Consider the following 19,579-nt stretch of genomic DNA (forward strand, 5'->3'; position numbering starts at 1 on the left):
GTTGTTTGGAACAACAGACTTTGCTTGAACAGATTTTCTATTTGACAGAGCTTTTGGTTTGTCAGGCTTTATCTAAATAGAGGTTGAGTGTATAAATTTACAGAATATAATTCAATATATAATTTATCATGAAGAGCCAATTAAAGTATATGGAGAATGTACAACATGAAGAACTTGAAAATATCTGTCTATCTGAAATTGAAAAGTTGCTTCTTAGCAATGGAAGTACAGTGAGAAATTTTGATGATATGCCAAGTGTTCCGGACAATTATGTTTCATCATCAAACAATCGATTGATAATGAAAGAATTATCGTATGACAGACTAGATCTTCAAAGAGAACATGATCGTTATGTAAAGTGTTTAACTGCCGAACAGGAAAAGATATATAAAATTGTTATGGAAGTGATTGAAAAGGTGATGGAGGTGTGTTTTTTGTATATGGTTATGGTGGAACTGGAAAGACGTTTCTTTGGAAGACATTCTCAGCTGCATTACGATCAAAAGGTGAAGTTGTATTGAATGTTGCATCCAGTGGAATTGCTTCACTTTTGCTGGATGGTGGTAGAACTGCTCATTCAAGGTTTGTAATTCCAATAAACATTAATGAGAATTCAAATGTTCGATAGAGCCTAATACTGAGTTAGGTGACTTAATTAAAAGAGCAAGATTGATTATTTGGGATGAAGCGCCTATGACTCACAAGCATTGTTTCGAGGCTCTTGATAGAACAATGAGAGACATATCACGTTCCAGTCAACCGAACATGCAATCGAAGCCGTTTGGGGGAAAGGTCATTCTATTTGGTGGTGATTTTAGACAAATTCTTCCGGTCATCCCTAAAGGTACCAGAACAATGATAGTCAATGCTTCTTTGAATTCTTCTTATATATGGCGGCACTGTAAAGTACTAAAGCTAACTGAGAATATGAGATTAAGAGTTGGTTGTCAGGAAGCAGATTTGAAAGAAATAAAGGAATTTGGAGAATGGATTTTAAAGCTTGGTGATGGTCTGCTTGGTGAAGAAAATGATGGTGAGATTGATATTGAAATACCAGATGATTTACTTATTCATGACCAAGTCAATCCTATTTCTTCTCTCATTTCATATATATATATCCGGACATGAATAAGTTTTTGTGGGATTTAACGTATTTCCAGCAAAGAGCGATTCTTGCTCCAACTAATGAAGTAGTGGATTCAATAAATAAAGAGTTGTTAGAGAGTCTGCCTGGTGAAGAAAAGGTTTATTTTAGTTCAGATAGTTTATGCCAATCGGAGGAAGAATCAGAGCTTAATATGGCGTTGTTTCCTCCTGATGTGTTAAACAATCTTCGTTTATCTGGTTTACCTAATCATAAATTAGTACTGAAAGTTGGTGCTCCGGTGATGTTACCCAAAAACATTAATCAGGCAAATGGATTGTGTAATGGTACACGTTTAAAAATCACGAAGCTCGGAAAAGTTGTGATTGAAGCAAAAATTATCACATGGACTAATATAGATCATCATACTTTGATTTCAAGACTGAAGATGACACCTTCAGATAAAAAAATACCAGTGAAGATTTCTCAAAGACAATTCCCACTTTCACTGTGTTTTGCTATGACAATAAATAAAAGTCAAGGACAATCATTGGAGCGTGTTGGTTTATATCTTCCACGTCCAGTGTTTAGTCTTGGCCAGCTCTATGTTGTTGTATCTAGAGTAAAAAATAGGAAGGGATTGAAAATTTTGATTTGTGATAAAGAGAAACGAGTCTATACAACCACTACTAATGTGGTTTACAAGGAAGTTTTACAAAATCTATGATGATACTAAACATCTGTCAACCTGGCAACGTCTGTTGGGTATAATGGAGGAACTGTTGTTAGGAAATGTTTGTTGGAAAGCAATACAACTTTTTGAAAGCATCTGATACTTGCTCTGCATTAAGCTTATCCTAAGAACACATGTTGTTAATACCATTATTCTCTTAATATCCGTTTACTAACCTTTGTAATTTATGTTGACTGACCTTTTTAACATGGGTCGACTAACATCTGATAGTTACTATCTATTTAATCATCTGGCAAGCTCTCTTGGAGATAATCGATGACATTTCTTAGTAAAGTCTGTTGGAAAGCAACAAAAGTTTTTAGCACTTAATAGACAACAGTGGTTTGCTATCAACATAAAGGAATTGATGTTGAATAAACCTATTGAGCATTAATGCATACTAATTTTATAAGTCTGCACTAATTATTTTTTTACTCTCTGTTGAATTCTAAATGAGATGTTGACCAAAAGTCTAACAGATGTTTACCAAAAGTCAAACAGATGTTGACCAAAAATCAAACAGATGTTGACCAACAGTTAAACAGATGTTGACCAAAAGTCAAACAGATTTTGAACCACTAAGAATTATAGTTTGTCAACAGTGGTTTGACTTTGGTCAAACAGACTTTTTGAAAACAGTGGTTTCACTTTAGGCAATATTCAATGGAATTGGTCAACTTTATTTGCAAAAATTGGTTTTAACTTTATTTGAATTTAAATTACAAGTACCATATATTTCTCATTCTTATTGCAAGAATTGTCTTCGATCTCAGATGGTTTTGAAAACAGTGGTTTCACTTTACGCTATCCATCTGGTAAGCTCTGTTGGAGATAATGGATAACATTTTTTAGGAAAGTTTGTTGGAAAGCAATTGAACTTTTTAACAGTTAATAGACATCAGTAGTTTGCTATCAACATAATTGAATTGCTGTTGAATAAACCTATTGACCATTAGTGTTTGAAGTTTTTAACAGTTAATAGACAACAGTAGTTTGCTATCAACATAATTGAATTGCTGTTGAATAAACCTATTGATCATTAGTGTATATCTCTTTTATAAGTTTGCACTAATTATTTTTTTTACTCTCTGTCAATATGGGCTATGCATGGTTTTCTAAGAAACGACCCGTGTTTGCACACGGGTCTTACCGCTAGTACATATAATAAAAGAAACCATGTTTAAGACACTTGTCATCATATTAGGCCATGTACTCTATGGATAATTATCATTTAGTTTAATATCTTCTAATTAATTATAGATAATCTCCTACGAAATATTATTTAATTTAAGACTTTAATCTCTTTTACCTAATTATAGATAATTGAGAGAGATAAAAGAGATATCCTTTTAATTTTAAATGGTTGATAAATATGATTACGAAACATAAATGTTACCTGATGATAAAAAGAGTCATAATAGATTATATAAACGTCTGATGATAAAAAGAGTCATACTAGATTATATTATTATTTAAGATATAGATACTATTAAATAATTTATTTAGAAAATATACCATTAAATATTAATCAAAATCTAAAATTACTCAGAAGTTAATCCGTGTAATACACGGGGTTTTTTTAAGATATAGTTTTTTGATTATTTACTACACAAAATTTCATTTATTGAAGATATAACTTTTTGATTATTTACTATACCAAATTACATTTATTCAACCCGTATAATACACGTGATTTTTAAAAGATATAATTTTTTATTATTTGGTATATAAAATTAGATTTATTCAACCCGTACAATACACGGGTTTTTTAAATATAATTTTTTTATTATTTAGTAATTTTTTTATTATTTGAGGTATAAAATTTTATTTGTTCAATCAGTACAACAACATATGTGGTTTTTAAAGACATAACTTTTTTTATTATTTAATATATAAAATTACATTTATTTAATCCGTCTAATAAATGGGGTTTTTAAATATATTTTGTTTTATTATTTAGTATATAAATTTACATTTATTCAGCCCATTATTATTATAAAGGGAGAACATGTTAGCTAAAGCAACAACTTGATATTTTTATTTTTAGTAAATTACAAAAATCGTCCTTTATGTTTACACCAGATTGCAAACTCTGTCATTTATCTTTAAAACGTACAAAAAAGCGTACTCGATGTTTGCGAATCCTAACAGGTTATGTCCTTTAACCCAAACTCAGTTAGTTTTCATGGTTAAATCTGACAAAGTTGACCCCACATGAGGGTATTTTAGTCATTTTACTCTAAATTAAATATCAGTGTTTAAAAAAATACACCATCTTTACTCACTCTCTCTCCCTCTCTCTAAAGTCAGTCTCTCCCCACCACGGCACCACCCACAACCTCCACTTCCCCCTTTGCCTCCGCATGTGACCATCAACCACTCTCCACAATCACTATTCAAAATTAGGTTTTACACATGACATCGATCAACACAACAAAATAAACTAATAAAACCTTCAAAAGGATAATCAAAATCATCTGAACGAGTCTTAAAATCAACAATATCATCAGGTTCAACACAAACCTGTTACTAAAACGCAGATCTGGTCGATCTGGAGTTCAATCTCACATTCAACACATGAAACTCAATCGACGTCAGAATGATCATATTCGACGCCCGAAACTGCAACGTCGTCGGCAATTCTTATATATCGGAACTTAGTCGCCGCCCCTTTATTTGGTATGCGGATACCCATAAATCACAGATAGTGAATCGCCAGAATTCAGTTTGTAGACGGGGCAGTAGTGGGGTTTGGTTGTGTGTGTTAGAGAGAGAGAGAGAGAGAGAATGGGTAGAGAAAGAGTGGGGCAGTGGTGGGGGTGCACTGAACTAGAATGCGGCGAACTGAACCAGAGGACGACGGCTAGGGTTCCGATCCGAGAGAATGAGAGGAGAAGTGGGCGTGGAAGTTCTTGGTCGCTAGATTTGGGCGGTGGTGGTTCACCGGAGAAGAAGACCAGATGGTGGGGGTGGCAGTAGGGTGGTTAGAGAGAGAGAAGAAAGATGAGGTTTGTTTATAAATGTGTGTTGTCTGTGTAAATATTTATAAATATACATTTATAATACTTTTTAAACATTAATATTTTATTTAGGGTAAAAAAGACTAAAATACCCTCATGTGGGGTCCACTTGGTCATATTTAACCATGAAAACTAACTGAGTTTGGGTTAAAGGACATAACCTGTTAGGATCTGCAAACATTAAGTACGTTTTGAAGGTAAAAGACATAGTTTGCAATTTGATGTCAACATAAAGGATGATTTTTGTAATTTACTCTTTTATTTTTTATTATTTTTTTTTTTTTGTCTTTTGGGTTTTTAACTTGATTTTTTTTTTTATCTTTTTAGCCTTACTCTTCAACTTTTAATATTGACACTTACACCCCTCAACTTTATAAAAACTTTGTAAAATGTTATTTTGACCCTCTCGAGAATTTATGAGCTTGATTTTATGTACGTGTCGATAAATTCAAGTTGGTTTGCGTTTAGACGTAACTTTTGTTCGGAAACGAGTCAAGTCATATATAATACGCTTTCATTAGACGGTATAAGTTCGAGTTACTTTACGTTTCCCGAGTAATGTCAAATATAATACGTTTTCGTGCTTATTTTTTTGGACGTTTTCAGATGGTATATATTTCAACCTAAATTTTGTTTGGAATAGAATCAGGTCCAATGTAATAAGGTTTCATTTGAAGGTATTTAGGTTACTTTACGTTTAATTAGTAATGATATAAATAATATGTGTCTATGCTTATTTTTATAAACATTTTCAGTTAGTAAATGTTTTAATCAACAAGCAACAACAACAAAATTCAACATTCTCAAATCATATTTAAAAAATTCGTTTGCGGGGAATCAGTTATAGTTTAACAAACTAGAAGGCATTAAGTGATTGGAATCGTCTAATTAGAAATCGTAGTTATGTAAATTTTCATTACCGATACGTACTATTAGTTATGTTACTCAAGTAAAAATGTAAAAAAAAAAAAAGAATGATAAATTTAAATATCTTGACAGTTTTTAAACTAGATCTATTTTTTTGGGACGGCTATATCTAATATAATAAACGAAAAAAGTAAAATTAATAAAAAAAATATAGTAAGATTACAGACTTACGTTTTATTATTATTATTATTATTATTATTATTATTATTATTATTATTATTATTATTATTATTATTATTATTATTATTTTGCTTTCAATAAGACCCGCGCGCGTTGCGGCGCGTGAACATCGTAAACATCGAACGGATTAGTCCAAATGTCGTGTGACGCATTAGCCGTGTGGAAACACACATTTTGACGTATCAAATTGAACCTGAAGTAACCCATATAAGCATTGCGATTGGATCAAAACGTAAGGTAAATCAAATTTATATGTGACCCGACTCATACATAGAAAAGAAACTATAATTTAACTCCACACGTTCGAAACAAAATTTACGAAACATACATAAACTATGCACGAATACATATTATATTTGTCCTAACTCATCTCCTAAATTGAAACATAGACCAACTTAAATTTATAGTACATAAAAATATGCACATAATTTTTTTTGAATGAAAAAGTATTATATTTGACCTACATCGTTTTCCAGAAAAAGTTTACGTCGAAACATAGAGAAAATTATATTTATACCGACACGTAAATAAAAATATTCACGTAAAAAATAGTTTTTTTAAGCAAAGGAAGTATAGGGGTAAACTCGAAACAAATTATAGGTAAAAAAAATTTAATAGGTTAAAAAGGTTCGTAAAACCGTACCAAATAACACCAATACAACACAATTGCCGACAACCCCAACATTGGAAAATTTCGTAAAAATAAAATAAATAAAAAAGGAAAAAATAACAGCAAACGAAAGGCAGACGTAAAATCATTGAACCACGTATGTCCGTTGTTGTGTGTTAATGCGAAGAAATTAGACCGAAACGTAAAACATAGAAAAAAATAACTAAATCGAATGGGGAAAAAAAGGTGTTACGACGAACCTGTCAAATGGAAAAAATATACCAAAAAACAGTGAACCCCACACACATGTTACGGCGTGTTAACTTGCAAAATTTAGAACGAAACGTAAAACGAATAATTTGTGAAAGATGAAACTTATAAGGGGCTAAAGATGAAAATAAAAAGTGTTAGGGTTAAATTGAAAAAGAAGAAAAACATTGGGTTAGAAATAAAAATCAACTTTTTTTTTGAAAATCTCCCCATGCATGGGATACAACTCTATAAAGCAACATTTTGTTGCTAATTTATAGTTTATAATATTTATTCAAAAACAACAGAAAAGTGTGCATTATACCACTGACACTTCTTTTTTAAAGGATTACACTGACACAATTTTATAGATGGAGACAAAAATGTCCATTTTCTTCTTCATTTTATCTTAGACTACTTCCATTTTTTGCAAGTAACCATCGACAAAATCAAAAATACATTCCGGTGAGCAACTTTTTTACACTTTGGTTCCGCCCATGGATCCGACAAGTTCAGAGGTAACGTAATTCTTTTCAAGGGGTAGCGAAATTAAAAAAAAGGTACTATCCCTTCACACAAGCTCAGAGGACAAGTTCAGAGCTAACGTAATTCTTTTCAAGGGGTAGCAAAATAAAAAAAATGTAGAAAAGAAAAACATTGCACTTCGTGGTAAAACTTAAGGGGTGGCGGGTGCTACCCCTTCGTAGTAAAATTGCACTTCGATCATAATTTTTACTATCATATATAAATACGAATTGTATATATACTTCGATCATATTTTTACTATCATATATATACTTCAGTCATTTAAATCGTTTATCATTTAAACAAGAAAATCCCCAAATCATATGACCCTAGAAATCATCGTCTCATCGTATTCGTTTATTCGCTCGTTTGGTACCTTGTTTATTGATTTTTTAGGGTGATTGTTGTTTTAGATATTATCCATTTCTTTTCCGTGCGGTAATTCACGCGGATCATATCTTCGTAACCAGTGAGTAGATCTATTTCTCTTCCCCTTTTTAGTCATTAAATATTTTTGGGGTGTATCACGTATCATGTTTTCTACTGATTTCTATTTGATTAAATAACATGCGAAGTCAATGTGTCACTATGTGTATCGTGTGCATTGTTTCTATTAATTCTAATATCTATCGGTTCATTTGTCTGTATCTATGTGTTTACTAGCTTTGTTTCACATGTTTCGCATGGATCCACCTAGCTAACTAGGTTCCCCACGACCATGGGTTGTAGCCTAGTATCGCCACCAGTATTAGACTCGCTCTTCGGTGCTTGAGTCTAATGCATGCTATAGTCTTTGAGTCTTATTGTTTCTATTGTATATATATTGTGATTGTGGTGGTTTGTTGATTGTTGTTGTCACACCCCCAAAATACCACATGCAGAATCCCCCGCGATGCGTGTGACGTACCAGGATCTAGCCACTAATCACAATGAACTCATAACAAATTTTCATTTCAATAAAGTGTTACAAATCATAATTCATAATTCGTTGTGTTCAGCGGAAGCACAATACAAAGTTTAACCAAAACCCAAGTGTATGTAATCAGCTAGTCTTGTTTCATATTTCCATGTATCTCGACCCATGACCACTCCAGCATCCTAGACAGCAAGTTCCACATCCACACCCATCAATAACCTGCGAGCATGCACACACGTGTATCAGATAACATTGGTGAGTTCATAGTTTTACGAAAACGTTATTTTACCAAGTGTTTAATTCAGCTCATTGATTTCAATGTTGATAATACCTCGGATACAAGACGGCTCCTGATTTATTTTGCCCTTCCCCAATGCTCCTATCAAAGCATTGGGCATGACTGGGTCATTAGTTCACACCCATCCTCTCAGGTACGGGGTGAGGGTGCCAAACCTAGATAGCGCTACCAACTAATACCCCGTTACCTCTCAGGTAACAAACAAGATGGGACTTAAAGGTGATAGGACAAGTATATTATCTAACATTCCAGATTTTACCCACAAGACGTATTCCTCTCAGGAATACCCAATTGATTTACCCAAAAACCTATCCCTCTCAGGGATACCCAATGATTGTCCCAACCACCGGGACGCACGCTCAAGAGGAATGAACTCACCTTAGCTTTGCTCGGAATTTAACAAGTTACCCGTTCCAGTTAATCAACCAAACCCTACCGAGGTTATCAATACAATCAGTATCGTAAATACATATCTAGATCACGTATTCAACAAGTCACGTATTTTGTACACAGTAAACCACACGTTTGCACACAGTAAGTCACGTATTGATACATAGTTTGCATCTAGCATTAAGATCACTGTCATCATGTAACACATACCGAATTATCATACTCGTCCACATCCCATGCACATGAAACTTATCGTTGAACAGTATGGTTATCATGCAAATGTCGTATTGCATAAACAAGATACTCATCATTACATATATTCAAGTTGTCTACTGTTCCCATCTATCTACCCCTACGACGAATAACCCAAGCGACGAAGGACTATCCTTCGTCGAGACCATATGTGACGAAATACCACCATTCTTTGTCGGGGTAATTTCCGACGAAACATCACCATTTTTCGTCAGAGCATGTCAACGAAATATCATCTTTCGTCGACTTAGGTTCTTCGTCGGGACCATATGTTGCTAAACAGACAGTTCACAAGATTTCATCCTGTGACTACTCATTGCTCTTATATCCATCAGTTACAGATTAAAGACATGTTTCAGTACTTACACGTATAAACAATCTGCCATAACAACTGTTCATTAACAATGAATCATTGACATCAATCACAATCCATTTATGTGCAATCATAGATCAAAACATGAACCCTAATCATCAGTTACGGCTACATCGTGACACACATACAATAACAGTTCATGCAACAATAAGCATTCAATTAATCTGATTTACACTTGATTATCATTCAAAATCTGCGTTTCCCTGTAGTCAGATCTAGGCTTACACATAAACAACTAATCAACTATGATCAACCAAAATCACAACAAGTATTATCACACTAACCAGAAAATTGTAGAGGATGAATTGAGATGAAAAGGGGAGTGCTTCGAAGAGAGGGGCCGGTCGGAAATCAAGAGGTTGTCGTCGCCAGTTATGTGAAGGTTAAAAGAACTTTAGGGTTTGTTACCTCTTCTAGAAACTACGTAACACACCACTCGCCCCTCATGTATACGCATGATACCCCGATTGGGCTTTGGGCCGGTTCTAATCGTGTGGGCCGAGAAACCGAGATGAAAGGGGCCCGTGAGTGTCAATCAAATTCGCGGCCCAAGTGTGTCAAGTAAATTCGCGGCCCAATTTAGTTAATTTCCTAAATCAACTAAACAACACATATAAACATTTAACGTTTTCATGTATAGTTAACCATCATACATACATAAGCATTTAGTGGTGCACTAGTGAAATCAAATAAGTCTCACATGGTCGCATTCTATAGGCAATTAAACATAAAGACACACGTCAAAGCTTGTGGAATTTTAAGTAGTGCTAACCTTAAATATTCAGATTGTCACATCATCCCCAACTTGAAAGAAATTTCGTCCCGAAATTTGATAAGTACCCCAAACAGCAGGGTGTTAGATCAGGATGACTGTGGATTTTCCTCGGATACCACATCATCCCCAACTTGAAAGAGAATTTCGTCCCAAAATTCGACAATGACATCAGAATTTGATTCGACAGTTCGACCAATTAAGGATGCTAGGGCTTCATCAGATCTTTGCGTTCCCACGTGAACTCCAATCCACGACTTGAGTTCCTACGAACTCTCACGATTTGAAATTTGACTAAGTCAGCAAACCTTGCCTTCTTGGTCCATGTTTTGATAGATTACTCGACAACTACAACTTGTCGTTAACCTTGGATTCTAGTAAAAGGTATCACAAGCGTCTCATCGAGCAAACACTACGTTAGATTCGAGACGTAAATAGCATTATGTACGTTGCCCAATTCGTTGGGTAACTCGAGTTTGTAGGCCATGATATCGACTCTTTCCAAGGCTTTGAATGGTGTAACACCTCGAAAATTCACGCCCTATAATGTATTGACACGTGTCATAAGCTTGAACGTATGAAAGTATACTCTATAGGGACTAAAGTTGACAAACATGGAAAGTATATGAATAAAAGAGTTCAAAATGTCAACGATGGATAAATATATCCTAGAATAGCCCTACAAAGTGTATATACCTTCAAACGAATAAATCATGGATCACACGGAGCTAAATATGAAAGAAAGTGAGAGATTACAAACTACAGGGGTTAAATGTGTCGACATGTTTAAGTTATACCTCTGAGTGACCTTTTAGCAAACCCGAAGCTTTGTGACAATTAATTATGCTCACCGGAATGCACGATAAAAATTTCATAAAGTTTCGTTATCGTATGAGAAAGTTATGATCAAATTCGTATAAGGAGGGGTTAAAGCGTCAACGTTGAAAATTACGACTTTTCGGGTAAACGTAAGGTAACCAAGGACTTAACGTAATGGGTAAAAGTCTTGGAGCCCTTGTAAGTAAATATGAAGGGGTCAAAGTGCAAGAAATAAATAGGATTGCCCTTTCGAAGAACCAAGAGCCAACCTGCAATAATTGAAAAGTTTGGAAATCAAATCAGAAGGCCCACGCGGGCCGCGTAAGCATTGTAAAGGCCTTACGCGGGCCGCCTGACTTGCCCAGATGCAGAAAATCGTTGGCAGCAGCCTGTTTAGCTTTTTAACCGACTTAGATCAATTATTTTCACAGAATGGGCGCCCCCTACATGCTTTTTAGACCCTAGGACACTGGTTGATGATCAGGGAGCAGGGGTAGACTTGCTTGGCAAAGATCTAAGGTGATTTAATCACTATATAAAGCCACATTGTTGCAACTCTATGATCATTCATTCCATCTGCATTCTTGGAGCTTCCTGGAGCATAAGAGCAGACCCTAAGCATCCCAAATCGTGCATAGGACTTCAGTAAGTATGCTTGACCTTCCTTAATTGAGTTTTTCTTAGTTTATAGCTTAGAAGTCAAACCGTCGTAAATAACGGTTGACTTAACGATTAATCATTAATGGTCCAGTGATTAGTCAAATCAAAGGTAGTTATTAGTTGGTAATTATGTGGGCATTAAACCCTTAAAAGGGCACCCTCTGATTCCCGCTCTAACTAGATCAAATGTCGGGTCAAAGATGTTTATAAAAAGTCAACAGAACCATAATTTTCGGATTAACGCATAATTAGCAATGCTGAAGGTGTGTAACCTATTTTACCACTCATATAACTTAGTAAGAAGTGTAAGAACATGTCTAAACATGTTCGACCCGGCAATTTTCTGTTTAGACCCGGTTCGGAACCGAAAGTCGTAAAACTTTGACTTTTGCTTTGACTTCAGTTCTGACCCAATTTAGTATGATTTAGATATGCCTTAGAGCTTCCTTAGGACCAAGTTACATAATGGTTTAACCCTCTGTGATTGGTTCGTTGATTGTCCGATTAAATTACAAGTTTTCGTTAAATGCTTAAATGTTGACCATAATGCTCTTTTGACCATAAAACGAGAATTTTGGAAATGTGAGAGAGCAAAAAATCTTTGTTACTAGTTTATAAACATGTCCCTAAAGTTTCATAACAGTTCGAGGTCCAGAATAGGAGTTATGCTAAATAGCGCAATTAAGAAGCTTTTGTTAATTAAAAGGCGCACTTAGCATAAAGCCTATCTAAACCCAACTTTTGGCACCAAACCTTTTACCCACTTATGTAATATAATATTCTGAGATTTTTAAAGATTTTTAATTATTTTTAACCTGCTCATAACCTAAGGTTATGGCCTTGACTCGGTAAATACCGATTTTACCCTTTTCGGGCATAAAACGAGTTCTACATAATATTTTGACACAAATCCAATTGCTACTGATTTTATATGATAAATAAAGTATTTTGAACTATATAACCTGATCAGAAAACTCAGATTTCCTGTATAGCCCGGAAATCGCTTAAAATAGCTTTTACGCGTATTAGACACCTAGTATGGGTTCAAAACTATTTTTGTCATATAAGACTTATCACCAACCGATATAACCTGTTAAAATAAATTGTCCTACTGATTATTTCAGACCCGAGTCTCAGAATTATAATTAACCTCTTTTATAATCTTTAAAATGACCAAAATACCCCTACGGGGCTTAATACGAGATTAAACTCGTTTTGGGCATAATGAGAGATATCCTACTGATATCACAACATATTTAAAGCATATTGACTTAGGAAACCTGTATAGGACTCTTACGGTTACCCGTTGCACTATTTACGCGTTCGGTTCGGTATATGTAACTAGTTTGCATAAATTAGCCGAAACAGGTCAAACCATGTCGTTTTTTTCTCAAAATCCAGAATGTGGTTAGATTACCCATATCATACAAGTCTTCAAACTTTTCGGGTCTAAATCACATTCTATTCCGGTCTTCGCTTAACCGTGCGTTTGAACCGTATCTTTCGTTAAAACTAACCGGTCTAAGTTTAGACTTAATTAAAGACCCGTTAGGATTCTAATAGGTTATTATAAACCTTCGTTCCAGAATAGGAGACCCGATAAAAGCTACACGCACTTGCTATTTGTGATTGATACTTGCAAAGGTAAATACTTTTAACTTATCTTCCCTTGTAACACCTCGAAAATTCACGTCCTATAAAGTATTGACACGTGGCATAAGCTTGAACGTGTTAAAGAATACTACAGAGGGACTGAAGTTGACAAACATAGAAAGTATGTGAATTCAAGGGTTCAAAATGTCAACAAGGGATAAATATACCTTACAGTAACCCTACATGATGCTCGTACCTTCAAACGAATGAATCATGGATCTTACGGAACTAAACGTGGAAGAAAGTGAGGAATTACAAACTACAGGGGTTAAATGTGTCAACATGTTTAAGTTATACCTCTGAGTGACCCTTTATCAAACCCGAGGCTTTGTAATGGTAAATTATGCTCACTAGAATGCACGATATAAATTTCATAAAGTTTCGTTATCAAATGAGAAAGTTATGATCAAATTCGTACATGAGGGGTTGAAAGCGTCAACGTTGAAAGTTAAGACTTTTCGGGTAGTAATAAAGTAATCGAGGACTTAACAAGATGGGTAAAAGTCTCGAGGCCCTTATACGTAAATAAGAAAGGCCCAAAATGCAAAGTTACCCCTCCGTAAAACCAAGAGCCAACTGCAATAATTGAAAAAGATTTGAAAAATCTTACAGCAGGTCTCAGGCGGGCCGCGTAAGAGTTACCATGAGTTTACGCGGGCCGCGTCTGATACTAAAAGATTTGAATCTGTCAGGGTGATTCAGGCGGGCCGCGTAAAGGTTAGAAGGACTTTACGCGGACCGCGTCAGCGTCCCAGATGCAGAAAATGCGAACAGCAGCACTGTTTGGTGTTTTAATGTAACACCCCAAAAATATAAAACTTTATGTTAAAATTATAAATTATAAATAAACGGAAGTTTACTAACTAGAAACTTCTAACCTAGTTAGTTGATAGACTAAAAATAGCTCATGAAAGGTTAAAGCCTACTAAATAATGTGTAGAACAAAGTAGAGGGGCTTGAATTGTCAAAAAATTAAAACTAAATCACAATTAGTAACCAAACACTCCAAAATTGGAGTGTTGGTCGATCAGAAAGCAGTAGGGGGCGACACCCCCATTCCAAAACCCTAAACTCACAAAACCATCAAATTGAAAGCTCAAATCTGATCAAAAACGAAATCTAAACATAGATTAGTGATCCTCATCGCGAGAGGATTCCAAGGTATGTAAAAACTTGTGTTAATTCTTTGTTTGAAATTCTCATGATTTTAGAAAATCTGAAAATTGATGTTGCATGTGTGTTATTGGGTTTAATTAGAATTGATAAGGTGATTAGAAGTGAAACCTAACTGATTTCATGCTAAACCATGACCAAATTCAGGAAAATTCCATGAACACCTTGAAGGTGGGTTATGGGTTTTACATGAAAATGATGAACACTAGGGTTTAGATGGATATCCTAGTGTAAATTGATCATAGAAGATAAACTCCAGTAAGAGTAGGATATATACATGCTTTATGAGAGTTTCGTTGATGGTGAGTTAGCCAAAAAGTGAGCTAAGAACTTGAAATGTAATGATATAAAAATTCTGCCCTCAAGGTGTTTGTAGAAATGCCTCAAAGAAGGCTGATAAATAGAAATTTGAAGCCTTAATGCCTAATTAAGATGTTTCGGTATATTATGCGAAATGATGTCTAAAGAGGGTTCTAAACATGTCTTGTAAATGAACTCTATAGGACAAGATACCGGGACGTCGAGCGGGCAAGCCGGTGGTGATTCTCGTTTGAAGGGCGTGCGCTAAGGTATGTAGCACGACTCGTTACATTATGTGAAATTAGATCGTTGTAGTTGATTATCAAAATTACTAGTTATTATGAATTGAAGCGATGGCATTATTGTATTGAATACTTGGTTGAATAATAAACTAAACTCGTTGGTAGTTGTCATAAAGGAAGGGATTCCATAGACAAGCCAAACGGGTCAAATAATCACGTAAAACATGATCTACAATCCGGAATATGATAGATTGTTGTATGTAGTTGGTTATATTATGACGTGCTAGAAATATCAGACTTTTATTACATTGATAATGCAGAATACTGAAATCCGGGAGTTGTAATTTTGGTTGAAATGCTTAAACCAAACAAAAACATGAATTCCCAAGTGCTACCGTAAATTACGGTGTCACCGTAATTTACGGTAGAGATTTATGATTTACGGTGGTTTTCTACTGTATTACGGTGGATCCAAGAATTTCCAGCACTCACCGTAACTTACGGTGGCACCGTAAGTTACGGTGGAGCCTGGAAAACTTTTATATTTTTGTTATTCTCAATACGATGTTAAACCTTGATATTTTATTATTTACAAACATCAAAGCTAATGATTTATTGGTTGATCATAGGTAATTAGGTGGGTCACAAGGATGGCGATCAAGTGATTTTGATGATGAACCGAACACTCCACTTTGAAGCTTCCGCTATGTTTGAACTTGTTAAATTGTTGTTCTTTGGTTGTAAACAAATTCTTAAACGACTTAGTACGTTCTACCTTAGTCCTTAGTAGACTAAGAAGTGTAACATTTTTGAAACTTATGTTAAGTTATTATCTTTTGGTATAAATTAGCTATTAATTCTAGTATAAATATAAGGGTGTAACATTTAACCGACTTTAAACCATTATTGTGCAGCATGGGCGACCCCTAAACGACTCCTAGGCCTCAGGGGCACTTGTTGATGATCTGAGTACACTTGTAGACTTAGTTGTTATGATATTGAGCCACCAAGATCACTATAAAAAGCCATTCATGTTGTAACAATTGATCACACCTCATTCCTGCATTCTGGAGCTTTTCTGGAGCACAAGTGCCTTCTCTAAGCATCTCTGGTCGTTCATTAGACTTCAGTAAGTGTGCTTAACCCTTCTTAGTTAAGTTTTTGCTTAGTTTTAGCTTAAAAGTCAAACCGTAGTAATTAACGGTTGACTTAACGATTAATCACAAATGGTCCAGTGATTAGTCGAATCAAAGGTAGTTATATGTTGGTAATTATGTGAGCATTAAACCCTAAAAAGGGCACCCTCTGATTCCCACTCTAACTAGTTCAAATGTCGGGTCAAAGTTGATTAGAAAAAGTCAACAGAATGCTAAATTTTCGATTTAACGCATAATTAACAATGTAGATGGCAGTGTACTACGCGAACTAAGCTGGCTTTCTCCTAGCGTCCACAATAAGTCTCGCAAGCTTGGATGTCGAAACTGTCGAACGATGTTTCCTATTTATTTTGATCCCCCTGTGGATTTCTTTCAACTGTTGTGATACTTGATATTACAATTTATTAAAGTTGAAATATATCTATTTTGTGCTTCCGCTGTGCATTTAAATATTGTGTTGTTTGACTATAATGTTACCAACTACGTCACGATAATCCCCCACCGGGCCCACCGGTGAAACGTGGAAATATCGGGGTGTGACAGGTTGGTATCAGAGCCAACGTTGAGTGAATTAAACACTAGCCTTATGTGTTTAATCTCAATGACACAATTGCACATACTCGAGTCTAGACAAGAACTTAGGATGAATCCAAATTGTTGCTTTAGTTTGTCCCTATTGTTTGTTATTTATGTCAATTGTTTAATTCAGAAATATGCCACCGAGATTCAGAAGAGGAGGAAGGGGCAAGGGGCCGATCACTGCCCCCAATGATCACGAGGCCAGGCCTTCTCACCTGCGAACTCCTTCCACTACAATGAGTGCCGAACCTCAGAGAAACAGGAGGAACCTTTTTGAGCCCGCTAGACGGTCTGTCTCACACAGTTCAACACCTTCTTACCGTCACTCTTTTGGGCCGCACTCGGAAAACGAGCCCGATAACCCACAACCTTCATATATACCTCTCCAGCGGTCCCTTTCGCACCACTCCTTTGGCGACCCCACTCCCGTCTTTCAAGGCCAGTTCAATCCGGCAAACTATGTCCAAGAACTAGTGGGTTTTAACCCACTAGGACCAGAGGACCACTTCTCAGAAGACAATGCAATGGACATGGACGAGGACACGGATCCCGTCGAACCTGCAAGAGGTACCCCCAACCATCCCATCGAGATCTCTGATGGATCATCCTTCCACGGAACACCCTATCAGGGTCCAGACAGTTACCAAGCAAGGTTCAACCAATATGAGTGGTACTTTATGCCCTCTCACCATTCATCGCCTCATCATCAGCAGCAACAGCAGGATCCCTCGGGGGATTCGCGTTTCGTGGTTGTCACGCCACCGCCTCCACCGCCACCAGTTCATCAAGCACCTCCAGAACCACCAAGGCGTAGAAGAACACGCGCGCGGATATCCGCACGAAGAGGGGATTTTTACTTTAGCACCCCTCGACATTCCAGTGGCAGTAATTACCCGCCACTGCAGGAAGACCCACAAATGGGTGGGCCCTCAAACCCAGTTCAAGAGGCGAATTCTGTACCAGTTGCACCACCACCGCCACCATTTGGTTATGATTACCCGATACCTACATACGCCGGTTCCACGACATATAACCCATTTGAGCAACCAGCTCACACACACTACAACTATATTGATGCCGACCCATACCTTGTAGCGGCGGCCAACTACAACGCCCTTCATCCTGAAGGACCATATGGAACTCCCTGGGGAATGGGATACCCAGCTCATGGGTATCAAACACCTGTTCGACCTCCGATTCAACAGCAGTCACAGCCGCCATGTTTTTCCCCACCGGAGCAAGAAGAAATCCTCCACCGATTAAACAGGGTGGAATGAGATTTTGAAGAAGAGCGTAAGAACAACCGTGGTTTCCTCAAGGGCCTGGCAAGCTTGTTAAAAGGAAAGAAGAAGAGGGATCGTTAATCCTTATATGTATTATTCCCTACTTCAATCAAGTCCCTGCGTGGACATTTATCTGTGTATTTAGTCCCTGCGTGGACTTATCTTTTCAGTCCCTGCGTGTGACTTGTCTTTTAGTCCCTGTAAGGACTTGTCTTCTTAATCCCTGCGAGGACACCTATCTTAGTATTTGGTCCCTGCGTGGACTTGTATTTCTGTTTAGCCTCTGCGTGAGTAATTTGTCTAATTGAAAAGTCCCGTTTAGGGCATTGTGTAATCCTTTTTAATATGTAATGGAATGCTAAGTTTATAAATTTCATTTTGTCATTATATGCATAAATATATGAAATAAATAAATCAAAAATCATTCCTTTTAAAATATATCTACCTATTCAAATATTAATTTAAAATCTTAACGGTATAACCTAGCCTTCGTGTCATGATAAGACCTGGCCAAGATGGTAAGACCTGGTTAAAAGATTCAAATCTCTGTTAACGTCTAAAAACATGTTAACACTCTTGGCAGACGTGATTCGCTAAAATCACACGCGTCATTCTTGTATAAGGATTCTTCAAAAGATTCCTAAACCTAACTTAATGATCTATAAATCATGGGTGTAAATCATCAATTAAGATGACCATATATTAAACACCCATAGGTGATGTAATGCCTACGGGCCATACTCATTGTCGTGTAAGACAAAAGACAGTAGTAGTCTGCGACTCCATGTCAGAAAAGGTAAAGAACTATGTTCGAACCCTAATGCTTTGATTCTCTGAAATCATGGCTTATGATTTAAAATGTCCTTGTGACTAGGCCTAGTATGCCACTAATAGTACTGCTATTGTCTTATAATTAGGATAATTATAAATAAAAATCCTAAATAAATATGATTAACAAATTAACCAAATATGGTCTATGTTTACCATGGTTAATAAATTGCCATAAAAGAGACAATTCCATAATAAACTAGTGTCAATATCTTATGCAACAGTTCAACTACATGGCTGACTCGGATGAGATCAATAGTCACCCAAGGGAGAATCAGAATGATGCTCGGATTAATATCATGGGTGCTGAACTGCAAGCGTTAATTGACAATGTTGTTGCGAAAGCCTTGGATAGGCAGTATAGTGAGTCGAGCGGTTCTCGGAGTAGGACCCTATCCACACCGCATTCCAAGCCTAAGACTCATTCTGAGGCCCACAGCAAGCCTCCACCCTCCAAGAAAGATGAACCAAAGAAAGACGATGACGATCGTCACTCTTCAAACAGTCAAAGTGTCCCATCTCAAAAGATTGTGTTGAATCAAGGACCCCGTGATAA

At 36.2% G+C, this 19,579-nt stretch overlaps 1 protein-coding gene across 1 annotated transcript; it reads left to right on the plus strand.

Moving 5' to 3' along the window:
* Positions 1-693: 693 nt before the first annotated feature.
* LOC110876331 (ATP-dependent DNA helicase pif1-like) lies at positions 694-1,811 on the plus strand. The gene is made up of 2 exons (XM_022124505.1): positions 694-1,080; positions 1,161-1,811. Exons 1-2 carry the CDS (start codon positions 694-696, stop codon positions 1,809-1,811), a joined length of 1,038 nt encoding a protein of 345 aa, XP_021980197.1.
* Positions 1,812-19,579: the final 17,768 nt, after the last annotated feature.

Source organism: Helianthus annuus, chromosome 9 (genome assembly GCF_002127325.2).
Source record: "Helianthus annuus cultivar XRQ/B chromosome 9, HanXRQr2.0-SUNRISE, whole genome shotgun sequence".
NCBI lineage: Eukaryota > Viridiplantae > Streptophyta > Magnoliopsida > Asterales > Asteraceae > Helianthus > Helianthus annuus.

Coding starts and splice junctions, on each gene's coding strand:
- LOC110876331 (XM_022124505.1), top strand. CDS start 694: ATGACTCACAAGCATTGTTTCGAGGCTCTTGATAGAACAATGAGAGAC. Junction 1,081..1,160: donor ATTTACTTATTCATGACCAA/GTCAATCCTATT, acceptor ACGTATTTCCAG/CAAAGAGCGATTCTTGCTCC.